The sequence below is a fragment of the Diabrotica undecimpunctata genome, chromosome 8, assembly GCF_040954645.1.
Source record: "Diabrotica undecimpunctata isolate CICGRU chromosome 8, icDiaUnde3, whole genome shotgun sequence".
Lineage (NCBI taxonomy): Eukaryota > Metazoa > Arthropoda > Insecta > Coleoptera > Chrysomelidae > Diabrotica > Diabrotica undecimpunctata.
Genome location: NC_092810.1, coordinates 45,312,903 through 45,337,114, shown reverse-complemented (window position 1 = coordinate 45,337,114; position 24,212 = coordinate 45,312,903). Strand labels below are relative to the sequence as shown.

Here is a 24,212-nt window from a genome sequence, read left to right as displayed (position 1 = left end):
AATAGTCGGTAGCTCAGAAATAGACTTGGATTCAAAAGTGCGCGCGGTATTTTCGCGTTTCCAGGAACACGGACTGCATTTGCGCAAAGAAAAGTGCGTTTTTCGAACAAAAACTATAAAGTTTCTTGGTTTTCGAATTAGTGAAGACGGTTTACGCCCCACTAAAGACAAAATCGCGGCCATAACCAATGCGCCTGCGCCAACCAATAAAACCGAGTTGCAAGTTTTTCTTGGACTTTTAAATTTTTATCATGTTTTTTTAAAGGACAAGGCAACAATTGCGAATCCGGTACATGCACTGCTCCGAAAGGACGTTCCCTGGCAGTGGCGTTTCATAGAACAAAAAGCTTTCGATTTATTAAAAGAAATTTTAGCGAAAGAACCTGTGTTAGGACATTAGAGTGAACAAAAAGATTTATTTTTGACGTGTGATGCCAGCCCTTACGGGGTAGGTTGTGTGCTTAGTCAACGTGATGATGAGGGACGTGAATATACAGTGGCGTACCATAGCCATACTCTATCATCTACTGAACGGAATTTCTCCCAAATCGACAAAGAAGCACTGGCCATAATATCAGGCATTAAAAAATTCCATGAATATGTATATGGCAGGAAAATAGGCATAAGAACGGACCATAAACCATTGGGTATTTTTAATCCGAAAAAAGGTGTTCCAGAGATACTATCACCCAGAATGCTTAGATGGGCTCTTATGTTATCTGCTTATGATTACGAATTATGTTACGTACCAGGTTCAAAAATTCAGAATGCAGATGCTCTTAGCAGATTGCAGTGGGCTTGGAAAGGTTGGCCTGATGAGAAAATTAAATTTTCAGACGAATATACTCCTTATCTACTACATAAAAACAAAATTAGCTGTTATCAAGACTGCCTGTTATGGGGTACAAGGGTAATAGTTCCACTTAGCGGGAGGAAAACAATACTGAATTTGCTACACTCAGCACACCCCGGAATCGTAAAAATGAAGTCACTGGCACGCTCATATGTTTGGTGGCCAAATCTCGACAAATAAATCGAACACCTAGTAAATACATGCAGAGAGTGCCAGGAGTCTAGAAAGATGCCAAAAAAGGCTCCAATCCATCCATGGGAGTGGGCCAGAGCTCCATGGACAAGAATACACCTCGATTTTGCCAGTCCACTTAAAGGCAAAATGTTTCTGATTATCATAGACTCGTACTTGAAGTGGTTGGAGGTTAAAATCGTTCCAAATACCTCTAGTGTTGTGAATATAGATGTATTATGTGGTTTATTTGCCACTCATGGCATCCCAGATGTTGTCGTATCTGATAAAGGAACTTGTTTTACGTCAGCTGAGTTCCAAGATTGTTTAAAGAAAAACCTTATAGATAGATCTTTATTTAAATAGAAACCTAATATACATACAATATAAAGAAAGTACACTATACATTTTTGACATATTATTTAAGTAACATTTTGAAATTATTGAGATTAGTACATTTTTTTTACAGATGTTGGTAACTGATTAAAATTTTGATTGAAACCAAAGACAAACATTGGTTGCACCGTACCATCCAATTAGTAATAGGCAAGCGGAACGCATGGTACAAAATGTAAAAAATGCACTAAAAAAAAATGACAGATAGTCATGAAGAAACTAAAATACAGTTAGCATTGCACATATATCTCAGCACATTACACCCCATTTTACAACAGGGAGATGCCCATCAGAAATATTAATGGGGCGAAAATTGGCTCATTATTTGATCGTTTACTGCTCGACTTTAGAAAAGAGATGTTATCTAAGCAAGAGATGAAAGATTCTTATAAAACAGTACCGAGATGTTTTCAAGAAAACGAGACTGTATTTGCAAGGTCATTTGCTCCAGGTGGTCAAAAGTGGCTTCCTTCCAAAATAATTAAAACCACTGGACCGTTAATCTACAAAGTTCAAACCCCTGATGGTAAAATTTTACGTCGTCATTCTGACCAAATCAGAACCCGTGTGTGTGACCAAGAAACAACAGACGAAGTTACACCGTCAACCTCGGTGGAAACAAAATTACTCGTAACTCCGCAACCGTTGTTTCTGCATCCAAACGAATTTGTGGACCCAGAACCAGAAATTGTAGAGCAGGCCGCTGAAGTGTGATGTATTGGCAACCATGCAGTGCGGTTACGTCACACTCAGCTGAGAGGAAACCCAGGACGACAGACGCAACGATAGTCTATTTAATGTATATTGTTATTTGCATTACGTTTTGGAGTGATAATTAGTCGGTAGTATTTCCTATACTGTTGTTATTATTTACAACCCGGTCCGATACTTATTAATTACGTACTCTATAAATTTCGACTATATTTTTAATATATGCTTCTGGCTGCTCAAGTACCATATTATAAGCATATTGCCTCGGTTTTTGTGATATCGCAATGGATTTTTTTGTTATTAAGGACACGACCACATTTTGCAACAAATTTCTGACAATCTTACATTTTACGTACTAAACGATCTTGGAAGTATTTATATAAGATTTTATTTGTTAAATTGTTGAATCTCAAAGTAAATGCATGATAAAAATATGCACATTTTCAAGAGAGTTGCAATCGTTATCGTTATCACAGTAATCTCAAGCGCTCAGACAATTTTTGGTTAAAAAAATCGTTCATTATAAAAACTTAAATGTAAAAATCTTAACAGTTTCTGTAGCGCGTATACTCGTAGTTCAACCATGACTGCAAAAATTTCTGAAGATTTAGAAATATTGACTTATGTACCTGAATTAGAAGTTAGTGAAGGAGATGTGAAACTGAAACCTGATCTTGCAGATAGAGAATCTGAAACTTTATTCTTATTTCAAGACGTTGCAAAAGGTTAGAATTAACATTGTGTTATTGTATTATCACTTTCTATCTAGATTATTTGAGTTTTTAAGAAGATGAGATATAGGAGTTTTTAAGAAGAGGAATACAATTTTTTTTACATAAGATACCTTGAACCTTGCTCTTGCAGTGCCTTCTATTGAAGGTAGTTGACAATTCTGTCAAATCCATTTCTACTAACCACTTTTTTAAAAACTACATATTCCAAACATTCCAATTATCTTAACTCCTCGTCGTTTTTTATGTCATATTCTTTTTTTCTTTATTTATTAATTGTATTAATCAGTTTTTTTATTACTCAGTATATGTCTAACATATTTATTTGTTAATATTTTTATGAAGCTATTTTCTTGTGGCACTAATGCAATAACAATTTTTATTGGGAATAAGCCACAATTCAATTTAAGTTTATTTTTGCCGTTTGGATTTCCAACTCGAAAATCGTTCTCAAAATACAAAATAAATGTTTATTTATAAAAGTTGCATATAAAATGCATTCGACACGAGCAGTCTGTGTAGACGGTCTTTTATCAGAGTTTGAATACTATAAATGGAAGCAATTATCATGTTACAAACACAATGAAAAAATCTACACTCACTAGATTTGTAGCAATAGGGATTTGTTGACAATCAGAGAATAACGACCTTGACCTTTTTGTCTGCAGTGTAATATTTATTCTTTGATGAGTTCTAAATTGATTACTTTGTTTTTATCAATTAAAACCATATTAAAAAATTATCCTGCACTGAGATGAATGGTAGTACAGTTATTATGTAAATAAAAATTATTTTTCAGTTGGTTAAAGAATTAGTTGCTACAAATTTAATCTTAGATATTGTATATGTTGTCCGTCTAGAAAATATCCGGAATTTATATTTTTCATAATTTTAATAGATTTCCTTTTTGTAACATTTTAAGACAAAAGTAATGCATCAAGTAGGTTGTGCCGATAGTAGGTTATGGACAAAATCGCATGACAACACCATCTGTCAAATATTGTTGTTTGTAAACAGACTTAAGATTTGTGAAATAATGTCGCAAGTAGAAAAACGAAAAGTGGTGGAATATTTGTATAGAAAGGGTGTCCAAAACGTTAAAAAATTAGGGCAATTGACTGAACTCAGAAAAAGTGCAGTGTATGAGACAATAAAGAGTATAAAAAATGGCATAGATATGAGACATAGACCAGTTTCGGGTAGACTGCGTAAGATTCGCGGAAACAATTTAAATGCTTTAGTGGTTTAGAATGACAAAATCCGCGCCTAGGGTTTCGAAAATTAGCGAACAGATTTGGAAATCAACGAAGAATAAAAGTGTGCCCAGAAACTGTCCGCATGTCAATGAAAAAGCAAGGCTACATATCAAGGAATCCAAAAAAAATCCCTACAATGACACCTCTGCAAAGGCAACGAAGAATAGATTTTTGTCAACGTTTTCGAGAAGATAATTTTAAGAATGTCTTTATATCTGATGAAAGTTGTTTCCAGCTTGGTGCAAATCATCTAAAAGTCCTATCAAGAGAAAATGTTGCCGTTTAAATTTTCAAATTTCTAACTAAAATAATGATTTGGGGAGCAATATCTCAGCGTGGTGCTACACTTCTCTGTATAGTGAAAGGTACTGTTGATAGTGCGAAATATTTTGACATCCTAAAAGGTTTCCGTCTTGAAACGGCTCATGTTTTATATCCAGAAGGGTGGCGTTTTCAGCAAGATAATGCAAGATGCCATACTTCTGCTTATACTCAAGCTTGGATGCAAGAACACGAATTGGCAACAATTCCGTGGCCAGCAGCATCTCCAGATCCTAGCTCCATTGAAAACATATGGGGAATGATGAAGATTAAAGTTCAACGAGCAGCGCCACGAGATAAAGAAGGTTTAATTCGGTTAGTTTTACAGGCCTGGAACACCATTACAGAAAATTATGGCCTTGACCTAGTTTTAGTTTCGGGTGTACCTGGACATTTAGTTAAGTGTTAAGATATAAATGGAGGTTATATAAGTAAATGACATGACTTATTTGTTGAAATTTTATATTTCAAGTGATAGAAATAAATTCCGTAAAATTATAATTCTGTTTTCTTTTTTCCGGATACTTTCTAGACGGACTATACTTTCATAACTAGCTGAATTCCCGATTTGGAAATATATGATAGCCTAGTTTTTATGACAGATGATTACAATGGTCTTTATATGGATAGAAAAATTGTAAATATCGATAACTTTTTGTCTTAAGTTTTTATTTATGAATAACAAACAGGGCAAACCCACTGCCAAAATTATACGAATGGAGCATACAATATAATAAAATTACAAATAAAAATAAAATATACATAAATACAATAAATAAGTAAGTACACACCAGTATGGAGCTGAGTCTCCATTATCTGCAAAAAAATTTGCAGTATTATCTGCCAAAATCTCAGTCATTAAAACCTCGACCATTCATTTTAATGGAACGATAAAGTTCATAAGAATGCATAATTCCTTAAAAACAAGTTGGATATTCTATCTGGACCAGAACCTGTATTGGTATTAAGACACTGTGCCAGAATGTAAAATTTTAATAGTTAAGGAATGTATATGGCTGTGAGTGATATCAGGCTTATAACTCCACTCGTCTAGGCAGGAAAAAGAAGGAATATGGAGACTGGTAAAGAAATTGTTAAAAGCATTAACAATTGACTGCGGCTCACTCAAAACAGAATCATTTATACGACTAGAAATATCAAAATTATTTCTCTTACAATTAACCAAATTCCAATATATTATACCGATGCCTCAAAATAAAATAATGGTACGAGATGTGCATTCTATATAGCATGAACAAACCTTCAAGAAAAAATTTAACTTAATAATAATATTGTTGATTGATATACGGTTGAACGCTCGAATAAATGAACTTTGAAAAATTAAAGTACTTTGCCCAAGTACTTTCGCTTTCTACAGCATCATCAGGGGCATTTCGTCAAATTTGGGCTATCCAGCAAGCGCAGAATGTAATAAACATGAAATTGAAACATAAATTGTACGTAACACTACACTCAAACAAGGACAAACAGTTTAAAATTATTTAAAAAGTTTCTATGCTACATTCTTGTCGGCAACAGGAGAGAGAACGAGCAAGGGAAACATTGTTAATAAACCATTCAGCAAGCAAAAAAAGAATACATTTCCTTTTGTTTTTTACTGGGAGGTTAATACTCTAGAATATTGGTTGTCCCCACCTCAAACCTTAGATTCTGCAGATCAATGCGTCATTCAAAACCGATATGGACCAAATTCGGGACAAAACTAATTTTTTCTGCTTATTTATTTGCTATAAATATCTCTTTTTAGTACGCTGCTGGACTCTTACTAAAACCCAAATGAAATTGTACGCATTAGAAGATAATTAGCATTCATATAAGCATTCATAAACAAGTTTTTATCGATTAAAATAATCAGGTAGTGTAGAAATCGTGAAACAAGTGTTTATTACGATGGCAGCCAGTACAGGTATAAAGAATTATAGATTAAAAATGGATAAGTTAGTTTCCAAAAATATTGGCATACACAAGACGCATATAATATGTTGAAGTTTGAAGCTTTGTTTTTGGTTTGCGATCTTATATCAATAAAATTATATCAATATCTATGAATTGTTTAGTTCTCTAATATCGGAATGTAATCACATACATTTAATCAACATCAATAAAGCCTATATTAACGGATTTATTAATACTGTCAGAGACACTCAGTAGATTATTTTATTTGTTTATTGCTTAAGTCGAGTATTATTGCTTATTAAGCATAAGACGCACTCAAAAGATGTTTATTCTAAATATTAGGGCGACGTGGTTTTTATGTTTATATCTCACGTCGAGAATGTGTGATTAAATTTAACGACTTCCCGCTTTGATTATATTTTTATTTCGGAGAAGCCGTGGCATGTTTGTATTAATTTAAAATATTGTAAAATCAGTACCTTTGTGAACTTACCACCGATATATTCTTTAGAATTATTTCATTTTAAAACTGCCTGTAATTTTTGAATAGAAGTTATTGTTGATAATTTTGGACTTTCATTTCATCGAACGATATTGATGTAGAACGGGTAGATTTACATTGATACAACCAACAAATACACTCACGATCATAAAATCCGGGTCACCTTGAAAATCGCCGTTATTTCATTTTAACGAGCTTTATCGTAAATAATAAATACACAAATACAAACTAATGCATGTTTATGAGAATTGTTGTCGGCTTAGCGGTTTCCTTTGTAATAAAGAATTCCAAAAATGCCGATTTCGCGGAAAACTATACACTTCCCAAAATGAACGGTACCTGTAACTGCCGCTTGTTTTAAATGTCTCATTTGTGCTTCGACTTTCTATTCAAACGCAACAAACAAACGTTTATTATTGCCATAATTAGTGTTTATTATTGTTTATTTTTTGCCAAAAATGCCTTGACTGTTGTTGAAACAGCACGCATTGTTGCGTTTGTGGAAGACGGTCACACTCAACGGCAAGTCGCAAGAACTGTTGGCGTAAGCCTTTCTACGGTTCAACGAGTGCTTCAACGCTTTCAGAAGACGAGTTTGCTAACCAGACGACCTTGATCTGGACGAAGAATAACGACCACGGCACGAGATGACCGTTTTCTTGTGTTTCAGGCTTTACGAAACTGGACTTCAACTGTGGTTATGCATCGAAATTGCCTACAAGAAGTACGAAATTGCAATGTTAGCTTGCAACAGTTAGGAGAAGACTTCGTTCTTCTGGACTATCTTCTCGGGTAATGGCTACAGGACCGCCACTTGGCCGTGCCCATCGAGTTGCACGACTAGCTTTTGCTCGACAATACGCGCATTGGGGAAGTAATGATTGGAGCAAAGTGTTATTTTCAGATGAATCTCGTTTCAGCCTGATTGGATCCATTGGACGTGTAAGAGTTTGGAAGAGAACCGGTAAACGCTTTTCACAAGCTTGCATTGCTCCAAGAATGCCATTTGTTGGAGGCTCCGTCATGGCTTGGGGAGGTGTATCTTCCGACTTCCGCACAGAATTACCCTTCATCGAAAATGGGTCCTTAACTGCACGAAGGTACATTACGGAGATTCTGGAAGAAAATGTTATGTCCACTATGACAGGGCTTGGAGAAGACGCAGCTTTTATGCAGGACAACGTTCGACCGCAGGTTGCCAGGATCAGTATGCAATACTTGGACAAGGTTGGAATTTCGAGGTTACCCTGGCTAGCTAGATCTCCGGATCTGAATCCCATCAAACATCTCTGGGACGATTTGAAAAAATGGATTCAAACCCATACACCTCCTCCTAACAACGCACAGGAGCTTAAGGATCTGTTAGTGAGAGAGTGGAATAACATACCACAACATGTAATCCGGAGAAAAATTGAGATTATGACCCGTCGTCTGAAAGAGGTTATTAGAGCAAGGGGAGGCAATACACGATATTAGTCATTGAAATTCTACCGATATTTTACCACGTTCTGTATTTTTAATTTTTTCTTTCGTATGTCTGTTTCATCAATTTGGTTTGTTTTCTGCTTTTTCAATAAAAACAATAAAAAAACAGTTTTTTCTTTCTTTCAAACAAACATTGATGACAAATAAAAAATACATTAGTCTAAAAAAAGGTTATTACTGCACCAGATGAAAAAATATTTAAGAAACTTGAAAATTTCAAGGTGACCCGGATTTTATGATCGCGAGTGGCATAGTTTTTATTATAGGTGAAACTGGCAAGTGTATTTTCTCAAAAACAACTTGACAGTGTGCAATTTTTTTTATTAAAATCAGCAGTACTTTCAGCATGTCACATGCCACTTTCTGAGCTTGGTCTTATAGGAGGTTATAAATACCTCATGGAAGAATAATTGTCAACACAAACACAACAACAACTCAATTAAAGGTCATTGCCTGTTACAGGGATTAATCTCTTTTAAAACTTAAAAACTTAAAAACTTTCTTTTTTTGACAGGCTTGTAGAGAGGAAAAAACAAAATAATTGAATCTCTGCCGTTTTCGGCGCACCCTATCTTCTTCTTAAAGTGCCCTCTCCTCAATGGAGGTTGGCTACTACAATTTTAAACTATCTTCAGCTGTTCTTATTAGCTGTTCAAAATTTAGCCCTGTCCATTGTCGGATGTTTCTGAGCCACGATAGTCTTTTTCTTCCTAGGCCTCTCTTTCCCTCGATTTTTCCTTTCACTATAAGTTGGGCATATTGGTACTTATTATTTTTCAGTATGTGGCCTAGGTATGATGTTTTTCTAACTTTTACTGTGCTAAAAAGTTCTCTTTCCTTGCCTATTCTATGCAGCACTTCTTCGTTTGAGGTATGCGATGTCCATGAAATTTTGAGTATTCTCCGGTAGATTCACATTTCAAAGGCCTCCAATTTATTTACGGTTGATGTTTTAAGGGTCCACGTTTCAACTGCATATAGAAGAGTCGACCAGACGTAGCATTTTGATAAACGTAGTCGAATTTCGACTTTTATTCGAGAATCACAAAGCAGTTTTTTTTATTTTTTCGAAAGATTTTCTGGCCTGTTCTATTCTTGATCTTATTTCTAGATCAGGATTTAGGCTGCTATCGATACAACATCCCAGGTACTTAAATCTATTGACCTGTTCTAAAATGTGCCCATTTATTGTGCAAGGTTGAGGTACGTTTTGGTTTTTTCGGATTGACATCACTTTGGTTTTTTTAATGTTTATTTTCATACCAAATTGCTCACAGGTCGAGTTGGTCTTGTCGATGAGTCGTTGTAGACCTAAGTCGGAATCCGCAATTAACACTGTATCATCGGCGTATCTGATACTGTTAATATTCACGCCATTCACATTGACTCCATCCTGGGAATCCTCCAATGCTTCTTTAAATAGAAACTCGGAGTAAAAATTAAACAGCAGACGCGACAGAACACATCCCTGTCTAACTCCCCTCCTAATTTCTACTTCTGCGGATGTGGAACCTTCGATCCTAACTTTGGCGTTTTGGTTCCAGTACAAGTTTTTTAAGAATTTGATGTCTTTTCCATCTAAACCGACTTCTTGCAAACGTTCTAATAGTAGGTCGTGTCTTACTCTATCAAATGCTTTTTCGAAGTCTATAAAGCGTATAAATATATCTTTCTGTTGGTCGTAGCATTTTTGGGCGAGAACTAGTACATTGAACAGGGCTTCTCTCGTTCCCATGCCGGCTCTGAATCCAAACTGATCATCTTCGATGATTGTTTCGCACTTTCTATAGATACGATTATGTACGATTTTTAGAAGGACTTTTACTGCATGACTCTTAAGGCTTATCAGACCGAACTCATTGCAGTGTTGTGGGTTTGGCTTTTTTGGTAGTGGGATGAATATTGACTATAAACCTCCAAAAAGCCATTATAACATTAATACCCTTGACAATAGAACAATAATCTGCTTACCTTTTTTTTATTATTATTTTTGTATTATTTTCTTAAGGTTATTAATTTTATCTTATATTCATTTAGGAAGTGCACCTACAACTTTTGAAGAGGCTGCCAAATTGGTAGGATTTGGCAAATTCAACATTTTGCTGATTAGTTTAACAGTTTTTGGTATATTCTCCCATATGTTTGAGTCTGGTTCAGTGGCATATATTCTTGCAGCAGCTCAATGTGACTTAAGTTTATCTTTACAGCAAAAAGGGTATCTAAATTCTATAGTTTTTGCAGGTAAGAATTTTTATAAATAAGTATTTCTAAATATTAATTAATGAGAAACAGAAAAATGTATTTCTTTTGATAATTTTAATGGAATGGTTTGTAATTGTTTTTATAAAACGATTTGTCTTTATAACTGATGTATATTTAAGAATTAAGTTTTATGTTTAGAGTAGAATCTAAGTTGTATTTTAGACATTACTGTTTTGTTAGTCTGTATGCAGCTTAAGATCATGAACTTTAGTGTGTAGACAGCTTAAGCTGACAGCTAACAGAGAATAATGATGGCCGCTAGTTAGAGCCCGTAATGTAAGTTTATATGTTAAAAAAAAAAGTCCTTAAGATAATTTGGTTTTTTAGTTTTACGTCTGTCGGAAGGGTATTCGTTTATTTCACTATTTTTATCAGTATCTGAGTCACTCTCAAACACCAGCTCTATGTTACTCTCAATTATTGTTGAACCGTATTGTCAAAACAAAACTGCCGATTTCTTCTGAAAATTTAAAATCTAATATTGTTGATCCACAAGTAGTTTCAGAAAAATTAAAAGCAAATTCACAAAAAATGAAAGATCACTATGATAAAACAGCTAAAAACTTACCTACTCTTCAGAAAAGCGATAATGTGTTATTCCGGAAGAATAATTCATGGCAAAAAGGTAAAGTAGTTGATAGGTATAATGAGAGGTCATATTTGTTAGTTGATACAAAAGGCCAACAATTCAGAATAAATCGAAAGTTATTAAATAAAACCAACCTGCCAGTTACAGTTTCTGAGTCTTATTTTTCAAATTTATTATATGATGATGCTCCTAGTTCTAGTTTGATGTGCCATGTTAAAAATAATGAGACTGTAAATATGTCATCTGAGATGGAATCTGCTGATGAATTAGAAAACACAGTCATAGAAACACAAAATACCTCAGCTGAAACAGCACAGAATGAGGACTCCAAAGATAATGCTAATTGCTGTGAAAATCCTGTTGGTAATAATGAGGAACAGCCGTCCATCTCAGGTAACATACATCAAGTAACTGAGAGTAACATAGAGCTGGTGTTTGAGAGTGACTCAGAAACTGATAAAAATAGTGAAATAAACGAATACCCTTCCGACAGACATAAAACTAAAAAACCAAATTATCTTAAGGACTTTTTCTTGTATTAATGGTTTTGTTAAAAAAAAAGCGTGTTGTATATTTAAGAATTAAGTTTTATGTTTAGAGTAGAATCTAAGTTGTATTTTAGACATTACTGTTTGTGTTAGTCTGTATGCAGCTTAAGATCATGAACTTTAGTGTGTAGACAGCTTAAGCTGACAGCTGACAGAGAATAATGATGGCCGCTAGTTAGAGCCCGTAATGTAAGTTTATATGTTTAAAAAAAAAAGAAAATAAAGTTCTCCAGAATAGTTATTTTTATAATATCCACCACCAACGAAATAAAACAATAACTACGATAACTTTCTCATTTAATTACAGTGTCTTTACCTGGAGCATTTCTGACAAGCAGTAGTAGCTTGGAGATCAATATAAATTACACGATGAGTACGTCGAAGAACAATTCATGCATTTTTGTTGAGTGTGATCATACGGTGCATTGTCTGGTTTAACGGTTGAATGTTAATTAAATCATATGATTATTTTTTAAGCAAAAAACAATGATTTTGGCGTATAAGGCGGATAAGGCGTAGCTTCCACTACTGTAGGCACTGTCAGGAACGGTTTGGTAGGTCCAAGGGACCATATCGCACAATCTCTTCGCTTGTTGGTTGTGGAGAAGATTGTATGTCAGAGTGTTAGGAGGTACGTGCAACCTGTTTTGATATTATTCAGAAATTCTTTTGCACTCTTCAGAGACTGTTAGTACCTGCAGATCTCTATGTGAGGCGTCATTCTGGATATACCAAGGGGCGCTGGCGATTATTCTTAGAGTTTTGAATTGAAATCTTTGTATTTTCATAACATTAGATTTGCTAGCTGATCCCCAGAGCTGCGATTTATTTGACCAAATGGGTTTTATTATAACTTTGTATATCAGCAGCTTATTGTCGATCGATCATCATCATCATCAGTGGCATTACAGCTCTTTAGGAGCCAAAGCCTTCTTCAGAACAATCCTCCATTCGCCCCTGTCTCTGGCAACTCTTCTCCATGCTCTAATTCCGATAGACTTCAAATCATTTTCTAGGTTGTCTTCCTTTTTTAGATACCTATGTCTCGGTCTTCCTCTTTTTCGTTGTCCGATCGGCCCTTTTTGGTTAGAAACTTTTCTGACTATGGCATCTTCCTCTCGTCTGATTACATGACCTATCCATCTGAGGCGTGCTACCTTAATGAATTTTACAACGTCAGGTTCTCCAAATCTTCTATACAACTCAAAATTGTAACACCTGCGCCACAAACCTTGTTCTTTTATGCCTCCATATATTCGTCTTAGTATTTTTCGCTCAAAACGTTTGAGCAATTCTTGGTCATTCTGTGTTAGTGTCCAAGTTTCTGAACCATATGTTAGCACTGGTCTTATTAGTGTTTTGTATATAGTCAGTTTAATTTTTCTAGGCATTTTTGAGGCCATCTGTTTTCTTAAGCCATAATAACACTTATTGGCGAGCACTATTCTTCTTTTGATTTCTTCACTGACGTTGTTATCTTTGGTTAGCAGCGACCCTAAGTATATGAAGGTGTCAACACCTTCCAGTTCTAGGTCATCAATTATTATTCGTGTAGGTGTCGGGTTGCTTGACCTAGTGCAACACATATATTTGGTCTTTTGAACATTTATAATTAGTCACATTCTGTGTGTTGTCGATCGATAGGTTTGAGTTTTTTCCCAGTATTCAGTAAAGTTTTTTGTATAAAATTCCTAGTTGTAGTCTTTTCATCCATATATGTTCGGTCCATGTTAATCGTTTGTCCAGATGAATGCCTAGATATTTTACGTCATCCTTTTGGAGTAAAGGATGTCCATCGAAGTTAACTTGTGGACATATACCTCTTAGAGTAAATGTAATATGTGTGGATTTTGAGGAATTTACTTTAATTCTGCAGAGTTTAAACCGTTCATTAGTTTTGTTTGGATGTAGCTGCAGTATCTCTGATGCTATTACTGGATTACTATGAGATGCTAGAAAAGCAGTATTATCTGCAAATGTTGCAAGCGTAAGGTTATTGCTTGTTGGTAGGTCAGCCGTATATATCAGGTACAAGATCTGTCCGAGCACACTACCCTGAGGTACACCAGATATGATGGGGTAGATGGGGTACAGAAGTCTTGTGTGCCACAACTTGTCAAAAGCTTGAGAGGCATCTAAAAAGGCTACAGTACAGTATTGCTTGTTTTCGAGACTAGTTATTATTGTTGTATATAATCTATGAACTTGTTCTATTGTAGCGTGTTTGTTACAAAATCCGATTTGATGGTCGCTAAGACCTTTTGTCTAACATTGGTTTGATTTTTCTCAACAGAAGTTTTTCAAAAACCTTAGAAATGACTGGAAGTAAACTAATCGGTCGGTATGAATTGACATCTTTTGGATCTTTACCAGATTTCTAAATGGGTATAATCTGTGTCATTTTCCGTTGCAAAGGAAAGTAGTGCAGACTTAACATGGCATTGAAGATCATAGTAATTATTCTGTAACAATCATGGGTTAGTTCTTGAAGGACCTTACCTGTAATGAGATCGTAGCACAGCGTCTTGTTGGGTTTTATCTCATTTTATCTGTTTTACTTCTTTAATATTAAATTGGGAGATTGGTAGTTCCATTTGATATGGAGCGTCAAGAAAAGAATGAAGTGGTTTTTATTGTTCTACAGGCACTTCTCTGGTAAATGGACTAAATACTTTCGAAAGATCTGTGAATGTTTTGGATTTTTCTGTGTATGTTCTTGCCGATTTACTTTTGGCATTTTTTAAAGGAGGTATGGCGTTTTGTAACCCTTTTAATTTTCTCCTCGCTTTCCATAAATAATCTTTGAAATGCGTCAGATTTTCTAGATAAGTTTGGATCCCTTTATTTTTTTCTTCTTTTAACAGATTTTTAAGTCTTCTTGTAATTCTGTTTAGGTTTGCTTTGTAAATAGGTGCGTTTGTGATTTGCCAATTTCTCCTTAGTTTTCTCTTCTCTTCAATCAAGCTTTTTGCACTCACAGAACAATTTATGCTTTCCTTTCAATTGTCTGTTCAGGAGTAGCACTCCATCCCGCCTTTTTTATGGAAGTAATAAGGTATTGTACCGCGTTTTCAATTTGTATTTCTGTTTTGATCTAAGAGATCTGGTGTTTTATTTGGATCTGTAGGCTAATAAGTTGGTTTTCTTGTAGATATACAGGTTGTTTCCCATTATTGATTTCAGGAGTTGTCTACCCCTTGTTGTGATTACCCTAAAGCCCCAGTAATGATGTTTGCAGTTAAAGTCTCCTCCTGCTATGAAGTTGTGCCCAAGAATGCTAAAGTATATATTATTAAAGTTGTTTTCGTTAATGGATTAGCCAGGAGGACAGTGGACTGCAGATAAGCAAAGGTTGCCTAGCTAGTCTTCAATGACAATGCTAGTTGATTGTACGTACTTTTCACTGAACTTATTATTTAACTCATGATGTTTTATATTTGATTTGATAATGATAGCTGTGCTATCGTGTGCTTTGTCATTTGGATGTTTTGTGTAGTGAACAATGTATTTGGGAATTTTAATATAATTTTTGTCTGTTAGATGAGCTTCTGATATGAGCATAACATCAATTTTCTTCTCTTCGAGAAAAATTGATTTCTTGGATATGCTGCGTTAGGCGATTTTAGTTCCAGACGGCTACTTTAAGTCTGTGTTGCATTAGTGCATTCATAGTGGTAAGGAGATTAAAGCATAGTGTTTATTCTCTCCATTAGTTTTACCATCAGATTTTCAAAGTTGGCAATTGTAGTTAAATGGTTTAAGCCGACACCCCTTTGTTGGTTTGTGATTTCAGTCGATTGACTATTCTCTGAAGTTTTTTTGTGCGTAAGAAACACCAGGGATTTGTGTTTTATTGCTAGTTTCCTAGTTGCTTTTGAAATATCAAAATGCATTGTCATTATATTTCTTCTCTTTGGGTTTTATGCTTCAGCTTAAGCAGTCTCTCTTTCTATAATTTACGATCAGTGTCTGGCAGTTCACAGAGTAACTATTCCTCATTTACTGGCCTTCGGAACCTGCAAATATACGCAATGAAGTATTCATGTTCACCAAGCAGGTGTATAAAACAATTTAGACGTAGTTCCTCACAGTTCATACATCTTCTCAAGTCTGGAATCAATGATGTTGTCCACTACGTCACTCTCCATCTTGTTGATTTTTACATTTCTTCGTTTTTCGTCTCTTTCTTGTCATATACTCACTCGGTCTATCCTTTATTAACACGTGCATGGCAACACAATCGGTAAAATTCACAAGATCTCATTAAACACTGTAGCACATACCATCCGCAACACTTTTTCGATCTGCATGGGAAAGGAGTTCTTGAATAAGGATTACAATTGCCTCACTCAACAGATTAATGGCTCTCGTCCTCATTGGTTTTGGACTCAAAATATTGGTAATGATCCCGCGCAGGGCAGAAGCCTTTTTTACGGTTTTGTGAGTTGCCATCATTCTACGACTCGGGCGTAATGTCACTAGCAAATACTTTTACTCTCTTCTATTCTGGGGTTCCTTAACATCTCTGACCTCGCCCTTACATACCGACAGTTCCAAACTTTGATATTCCATCCATTACTTGGTCTGATATGCTTTAGACTTCAAAGTTAAAGGCCATACTATCCTGCACTACCAGTAGCGTAGCGACGTCGTTCGCGAACGCGATTCATCATTTGATAGATTAGTCATAGAACTGACCCCTGTTATACCTCAGTCGTTATGTCGATCACTATTCCCTCTTAACTTCTTTTCTTTCACACATTTAATCCAAGACTTCATTCATAAGATAGCCTGGATACTTTCTCTTCTAGATCTCTTATAACTTCACCCCATCGTAGCGAATTGCAGGTATTTTGGATATCTAACAGCATTTTGGTTGAACTGTATTGCCTGGTTTATAGGCCTTTCGACTCTTCGATCAGTTTGCCGATTCTTCTCAGCATTTTATCATATAGTCTACCTATAAATGATAGAAGATATACGGTACGATATTGATTTGCTCCTTGAGGGGTAGCATGGGGTTCTAAGTTTTCCAGATTTTATAAACCGCTACGAACTACACACGTTTTACGTTTTTGAAGCAGATAACTTCTAGCGTCTTATCCAGTGCCATTTTGAACTACTTCACAGTGATTCTGTACTCTCCATTCTTTACGTTCTCACCCAGCTTATCAGGCAACTCTCGCCAGTGTTTATTTTTCTCGGCTTAAATTCTGTTCAGTTTGTTGTAAGGGATAGGTATCCAAGAAAAATACTATTATTTAAAAACAGTAGTATGTTGCTTTATTAAATTCATTCTGCCAAAAGCTGTTATGCTAGACTGCTAAGAATTTTGTTTAGTACATTTATAACCAATTAAAGAGATTCATGCAATCTGGCATTCAGATTTTTCGCTACTAAATCTTGTAGATGAATGACGCAATGAATTGCGCAAGCACCCCGCGGTTATTCTAAGAATAATGTTTCTTATTCTTTTAGGAATGATATCGGGGTCTTTCATTTGGGGGTTCCTTTTAGATGTTTACGGACGACAGAAGTTGATGATGATAGGTTATTTACTTGGCGCAAGTTTTAATTTTTTAGGCAGTCTATCTCAAAGCTTTGAGATGCTTTTAATTTGCAAATTTTTTGGAGGATTTATGTAAGTATGTGCCACGATAATAATAATTTGAATATATAATAGATATCTTTGTAATAAATCGTTATCAATTTGTCTTTGAAAAGTATTTAATCACCACTGGTTGCTCCACGTGAGTCTATACAATAGGTTACAATGTGACGTGAAGATAAATAACTGTTCGGATTTATAAATAGTACATGGGCGGAGCAACTGGATTAATCCTGGTATATACTTAAAATGTTTTTGGTGTTTTCTTCGAATTCTATTTTATAAATTCGAATATACTTTTCGTATATATCGATTTAATTTAAATCATGTATGTCTTCTTCTGTAACTTTCAGTCCACTTCTGAACATAGGATTCTTTCATATTTCTACATGGTGTTCTGTCATATGCTATTTGAAACCAACTATTTTCTGCACACTTTTTAATATCATCAAGCCATCTCTTCTGGGGTCTTCCGACTCTACGTTTTGTCTATTTGAGTCGCCAGTATACCAGTTTAGTTATCCATCTGGTTTTATCTTGCCGAGCTACATGTCCTAGGCATTGGTATTTAAGTTATGCAATACATCTGCTACTTTGGCTCTTTGACGAATTTCTTCATTTGTTTTTCTGTCCCTATTTGCAGACTTTTTTTGTTACAGCCATCGTTTCTAAGTCATAGCTTGCTATACATTTTAATTATTTAATTTAATTATAAAAATTTAATTATATTTTCCAAGCATATACTTCATTTTCCTGATTGCGGCCCAAGTTAGTCTTATTCTTTGTCTTACCTCGGCTGTCTAATTTTCTTTATCTATTTTAACAATATAATGTTTTTGTTTAAGTATTGCAGGTCCTTTTGCTGCCATGTCTGCATATTTAAGCGAATTCCATTCATCAGAATACAGAAACAAGGTTCAGTTAATCAATGGAACTTTAGCAAGCTTCGCGCAAGTCATGGTACCTCTAATCGCCTGGGGAATCCTCCCCTTACCAATCAAATGGTCTTTATTTGATGGGCATGTTGGTAAGAAGGTCAAACATTCTATGATTGCCTGATAATTGTTTTATTGTTTATAGAATTGCATTCTTGGAATGTGTTCCTGATGGTGACGGGCTTGGTCCCGCTGATAGGTGGGATTACATTTATTTTTCTTCCTGAGAGTCCCAAGTTTTTAATGACGTCAGGAAAAAACGATGAAGCAATGGACGTATTACGTACGGTATATAGTTGGAATACGGGAAATCCACCGGATACGTTTCCAGTAAGTATACCATGTAGATTCTCTAAATCATTAATTGCGTATATTGTTTCTTTCGATTATTCAGTTTTTTTATTTTCATAGTTTTTATAGTTCATAGGCTCTTTACCACATCGCAAATACCTGAAGGCTTTGTTGTGAGTAATTTTTTAAGACAAATATTATCATCATTATTATCAAAGCCTTGCACTGCTTGTGATTATAAGTAACGTCTGGGCGTTTTGAAAAGTTTATTTTGAGGTTTTATTCCTCGTTATCATATATAACTTGGTGTGTGTTTTTGCTAAATTTTTGCTAGTATTTGCTTGTGCAAAAGAATCCTTTTTCACCGATTCCATTCGACCGGTACTTACTTCATAGAATAACTGAAGTAGGCAGGTAAATAAATAACTCTCCGAGTTGCACACGCCTTCTGTTTAGATATTTCAATCGCTGCGTTAATTTTGACTAGGAGTTCAGGACTCACAAATGTTGTAGGGGAAAGGATAAGACAGCTGGTCCAATGATTTAAAAGCCAATATTAATAAAACTATATTCTCGCCTTCAACATTTGGTAGATAAAAAATAAAAGTAAATCTCGAAGAACCAGCGACCAATAGATCGCAAAATTTTTGGATTAGTAATAGTGTAGTAAGATTGAAAATAGAATAATTAAAATGACACTTCCAGTAAAAATATTTTTATTTTACGATTTACATAAATAAATTATCTAGCTACCAAAAGCTCGAAACTGAAGTGGAAAATCAAGTGAATAGAGCAAACAGAGCCGCAGGCTGACTGAATGAAACAATATGGAGAAATAAATATATCGGGAAAGAAATGAAAGGCAGAATTTACAAAACAATCATCAGACCAATAATGACATACGTGGCAGAAACACGACCTGATACATATATAGTCTCGGAATAAGGTTAAAGCGGGCCTTAGGCAACATTGTAATTCCGGGCCTATTTTTCAGTCATGACACTTACTTTGCGTTCGGTAGTTTTGTTTCAAAGCAATTAGTATGTAGTTCTATTTAATTATCTGATTTCAAGTAAAAAAAAAGGAAAAACATAATATACTTATGCACAAATTAAATAAACATTATTTATAAAAACAAACAAATATACTCAGATTGTTTAGTTATATTTCCTTTTTTTCGTACTTTTAATTCTGAAAACTGTCAATTAGTTTGTCATAATTAATAGAGTTATTTAATAACTTTTTTCTATATGTAATGATCAACTATTTAATTTTTGTTGGCCTAATGCTGATCTTTCACCGTATTCCTTATTGAAAGGGTTAAATGAATATTACTTTATTGAATAAATGACAACAGTACAGGCTAAATAATATTTTCTTTGCTTATAAAAGTCTTGTCATACTTAATTGTCATATTTAATTTTTTAGTTTATTGTAAAATAGTTTAATATCCCTCAGATCTTTTTTTTGGCTAATTAAAGAATTGTATACAATAAAAGAGTGGAGTGTACCAGGAGACAACGAAAATAATCTGATAAGAAACCAAATCGATTACATTCTCGTTAACAAGAGATTTAGAAATGGGATTAAACGCATGAAAACATATCCTAGTGCTGATGCAGACTCCGACCACAATTTACTTCTTGCCAATCTTAAGATTAAATTGAGAAAAGAATAGAAAAAAAAGTAAAACTAAGACTAAATTTGTCAAAGCTTGAAGCTGAAAAATGCCAAAAACAAATAAATGAAGCAATTGCACCAGCATTCACGGAAGCTTAAAAAATAAAGATATTAACAGTGCCTGGAACCAAAGGAAGTCGGCAGTACTTAACGTTGGCAAAACGTTTGTGGGTAGAAAAGAACCTAGTGCCAAAAAAGACCAGATATTATAAATCTCATAGAAAAAAAAAACGAACAGAGAAGAATACAAGCAAATGAAGAAACTAATAGAAACGCATATCAAGGAGGATAAAGAAGGCTGGATGGATGAAAATTGCAAAGAAATAGAAGAATTTAATGCGACACACATATCCTACACAGGAAACTGAAAAAAATTACGGGTAATACATGGAAGAGAATACCACAAGTTTAAAAAACTCCAATGGAAATCTCCAATTATCCGATTGAAGACGCTAATTATAGAAGAAGAAAAACAACAAACTTGAGAGAAATGCATCAAGGACTTATTTATAGATAATAGGGAACAAATAAATGAAACATTACCAACTGATGAAAATAAAAATTCAAATATCAGAGGTGAAGCAATTAAAAACTCAAAAAGTGGTAAAGCGCCAGGTCCTGATGAAATTCCAGTAGAAATTAAAAATCCTAAATGACGAAAATATTAAGTGTCTAACTAAATTATTTAATAAAATATACCACGACAGTCAAATTCCTGATGAATGGTTACAATCTACCTTTTTACCCTTACCCAAGAAAAATAATCTTAAATCTTGCGATGAATACCGATTTATTAGCCTCATGAACCACAGTTTAATAATACTACTCAAAGTTATTCAACAGCGTATAACAGCGTATAAATTAAAAATATTAAGAACACTTAGACACAGTTTGGATTTAGAGGTGGAATGGGAACAAGAGAGGCATTGTGCGCAATAACGGTACTATTACAAAAATGCAGGGAATATAATAAATATGTTATATAGATGGGCCGGTTTCACCAACAACAAATAAATCACTGAATAGTTAATCGTCGAATAAAATTTATTAGTAGAATAAATTTTATTCCGTTTCAATAACTATTTGTAATTCACAGTTAGTTATTCGTCGAATAAGTTCAAAGTGTAATGATTTTCCACAGACTCATGATACTATGACTAACAAGATAGGATCTTCCCGTAGCACAAAATCGGTCGTGTTCGCGCATGCCGTCATTGGAGATCAGATTTGAATTCTTGTTAAAGTTAAATGGGATTTTTATGCATTCTGTGATGAAATTATTTAATTAGCAAAATAATAATATTAAATAAAGGTTTAATAATTACAATAATCGTACACAAAAGGATATCTCCAAACTATTTAATAAAGATTATTTATTGACACATACAAAAAACTGACATTACGAACGTGCAGGTCTCCAATTACGTCACGACTTATGCGCAATATCTTATCTTCTTAATCATAGTATCATGCACAGACTGTACTCGTTGACACCTCTCTTGGCCTCCACCTCTTAGGTGCTTGGCCAAGCGCATCGCACTATTTTTCACTGTAATCATATACATAACCTATAATATTTGATATTGGTTGATTAATTTGTCAAAATAATAATAAACTCGGTTCGCTATTTCCAGTCCGAACTGTCTAGTGAATTTAGTAATTATTTTTTTGCGAAGTTAGTTACTTTTTGACAGACTAAAAGTGGCTGGAAATTACTATACAACCAAACACATGTACTCATAGCCAATATTTATAGTAAACAAACTAAATAGTAAATAAAATAGAACTTTGTGAATTGCAGACAATCAATATTTATTGATCTGCACCATATAACAAATAGTTATGTTGAATTATAACAACTAAAATATATTTTTTATACTACCCAAAATTTGATGGGTTTAGTATACATTTCCACTATTTAGAATAATTCTTCTTTTTTTAAAGAAAGAAGTCTGCAATAGTAGGATACTTGAGCTATTAATACTGAGAAGTAGGAATTGTTGTGTTGTAGGTTTCCGACAATGAATCTGTCAAAATATGCCCGAGCTAAGCGAATGGAGTTTAATTGTCAATGTCAATACATAATTTATATAAAAAAAATCTGTTTGTTGTGGTTGTAAATTATTGTGAATCTGAAACTTGTGAAAATGGACAAAAAACGCGAGAGGAGCAAAAATTATTTAGAGAAAGAAATGGAGAATTTTGATATTCTAAACCTAGTTTTAAAGTCCACATCATCAAATTCAGCAAAAGGGTTTCTTCTTTGCAGCTGCAAGCGTGGTCTTTTCCTTCGCTGCTCATTTCCGTCATCAAAGGATGATGATGATGATGAAGATAATAATCTAAAATAAATATATATGTATACAAAATTCAAATTGTGTGATATAATTACGTTTACCTCCAATACATTGTTGATAATTTCAAGTTAAACTAATGAATTTTCTTTATTATTGATATTTAAAGTGAGGTTAGCTGTCAACTTATTCGAAGAATAAATATTTATTTGGCCGATATTGGACTAATAACTTATTTGGAGTTTATTCATAGAATAAGTCTTATTTGACGTTGGTGAAATGCAGATATGTCAGTTTACTTTACAATACTCTGCAATAACTTTATTCATTGAATAGACTGCTATTTGTCGTTGGTGTAACCGGCCCATAGTTATATAGATTTATATGTTATATACATTTTCAAAAAGCATTTGACAGAGTTCAACATGGTAAACTCATACATTAATTGAAACATATACACCTAGATCCCAAGGATATTAATTTAAACAAAAGTCTATACTACAATCAGTGGTCGTACGGGTAGAATATAACCAGAAGAAAGAGTGAGACAAACTAAGTAGAAATTCAAAGATGAGTCAGACCCATATTATCATAAAGCTGTCCCCGACAGTTAGTGAAGTCTACATATAAATTATTTAAAAATTCTAAAATAACTTTCTCCACCACCTATTCCTTTTGTAAGTTTTCACCACCTCGAGAAAATATAGGTAGAAATTCCAAAAATCTTTCTTCTATACCACTTGGAAGAATATAACGAATAATGACGTTTAATTGATCTACGGGATATAGGTATATCAAGTGTTGAATGAAATAAAAGAGAGTGAAATTTGGCTTCCTTTAATTTGTTTCCTATTGTGAGTTGTAAATATTTCGATGTTATTGAAATTCATTCATCACATATTGTAGACGAAAAATAGTTTATAGTAACGGTGCCACAGTTTGCATATTTTTTTCACGTGTGTCCTGAAAAATGGATCTAATTTGAATAAGTATTGCAAAGCACCTATATAATTACCATTATTTTCACTGAAAAATACTTCATATTTCACATTACGTTTTTCAGTTAAATAAAAATAAAAATAAACGATAAAAATTAAACAAATAGAGCTTTGCATATGCCTAGGTTGCCTAGGCCTTAGTCCGCCTCTGTACAGAGAGGACAAAAAGGATGATAGAAACAGCAAAGATGAAAACACTAAAACATTAATGGTAAGACACTATTTGACAGAGCTACAAGGACAGATATGCCATAGAGGCAAGGTGGAGAACATCAATAACTGGGTAAGAAATAGAAGAGTAGAATGGAACGATCCTATAAGCCGAATGACAACAAATAGAGTAGTAAAGACGGCAAGAGCCGGTTGCTTTATAGGAAGACAATTAGTAGGAAGACCACGAAAACAATGGAACGACAACCTACTGGAGGTACATTGAAAAACAGACAGTCATGTCTAGATACAAAGAAGAAGACACATAAATAAATAGCAGTATGAGAATTATCAACAAATCCCCTTTGAATGATAATAAAATACATAAATGTTCATATAAAATGTTGTTAAAATACACAAATGTTCATATTAAGTGTTTTTAAAATTAAACAAATCAGATGTGTAGATTAATAAAAGTTTAGTTGGATATCAGGCAACCCTTCGGACCGGCATT

The 24,212-nt window shown here is 34.2% G+C and overlaps 1 protein-coding gene across 2 annotated transcripts in view; it reads left to right on the top strand.

Annotated features, from left to right (window-relative positions):
* The first annotated feature begins 2,602 nt into the window (after nucleotides 1–2,602).
* The window catches only part of LOC140448393 (synaptic vesicle glycoprotein 2B-like), a 41,901-nt gene continuing 20,291 nt past the window's right edge, over nucleotides 2,603–24,212 (top strand). The window contains exons 1-5 of one of the 2 annotated variants that reach the window (XM_072541480.1): nucleotides 2,603–2,856; nucleotides 10,381–10,584; nucleotides 17,221–17,383; nucleotides 18,196–18,377; nucleotides 18,431–18,615. In XM_072541480.1, the coding sequence (XP_072397581.1) occupies nucleotides 2,715–2,856; nucleotides 10,381–10,584; nucleotides 17,221–17,383; nucleotides 18,196–18,377; nucleotides 18,431–18,615 (876 nt within the window). In that variant the 5' untranslated portion in view covers nucleotides 2,603–2,714. Of the gene's footprint in view, nucleotides 2,857–6,281; nucleotides 6,367–10,380; nucleotides 10,585–17,220; nucleotides 17,384–18,195; nucleotides 18,378–18,430; nucleotides 18,616–24,212 lie in introns of those variants that run through there. The other variant, XM_072541481.1, reaches the window with a different exon arrangement.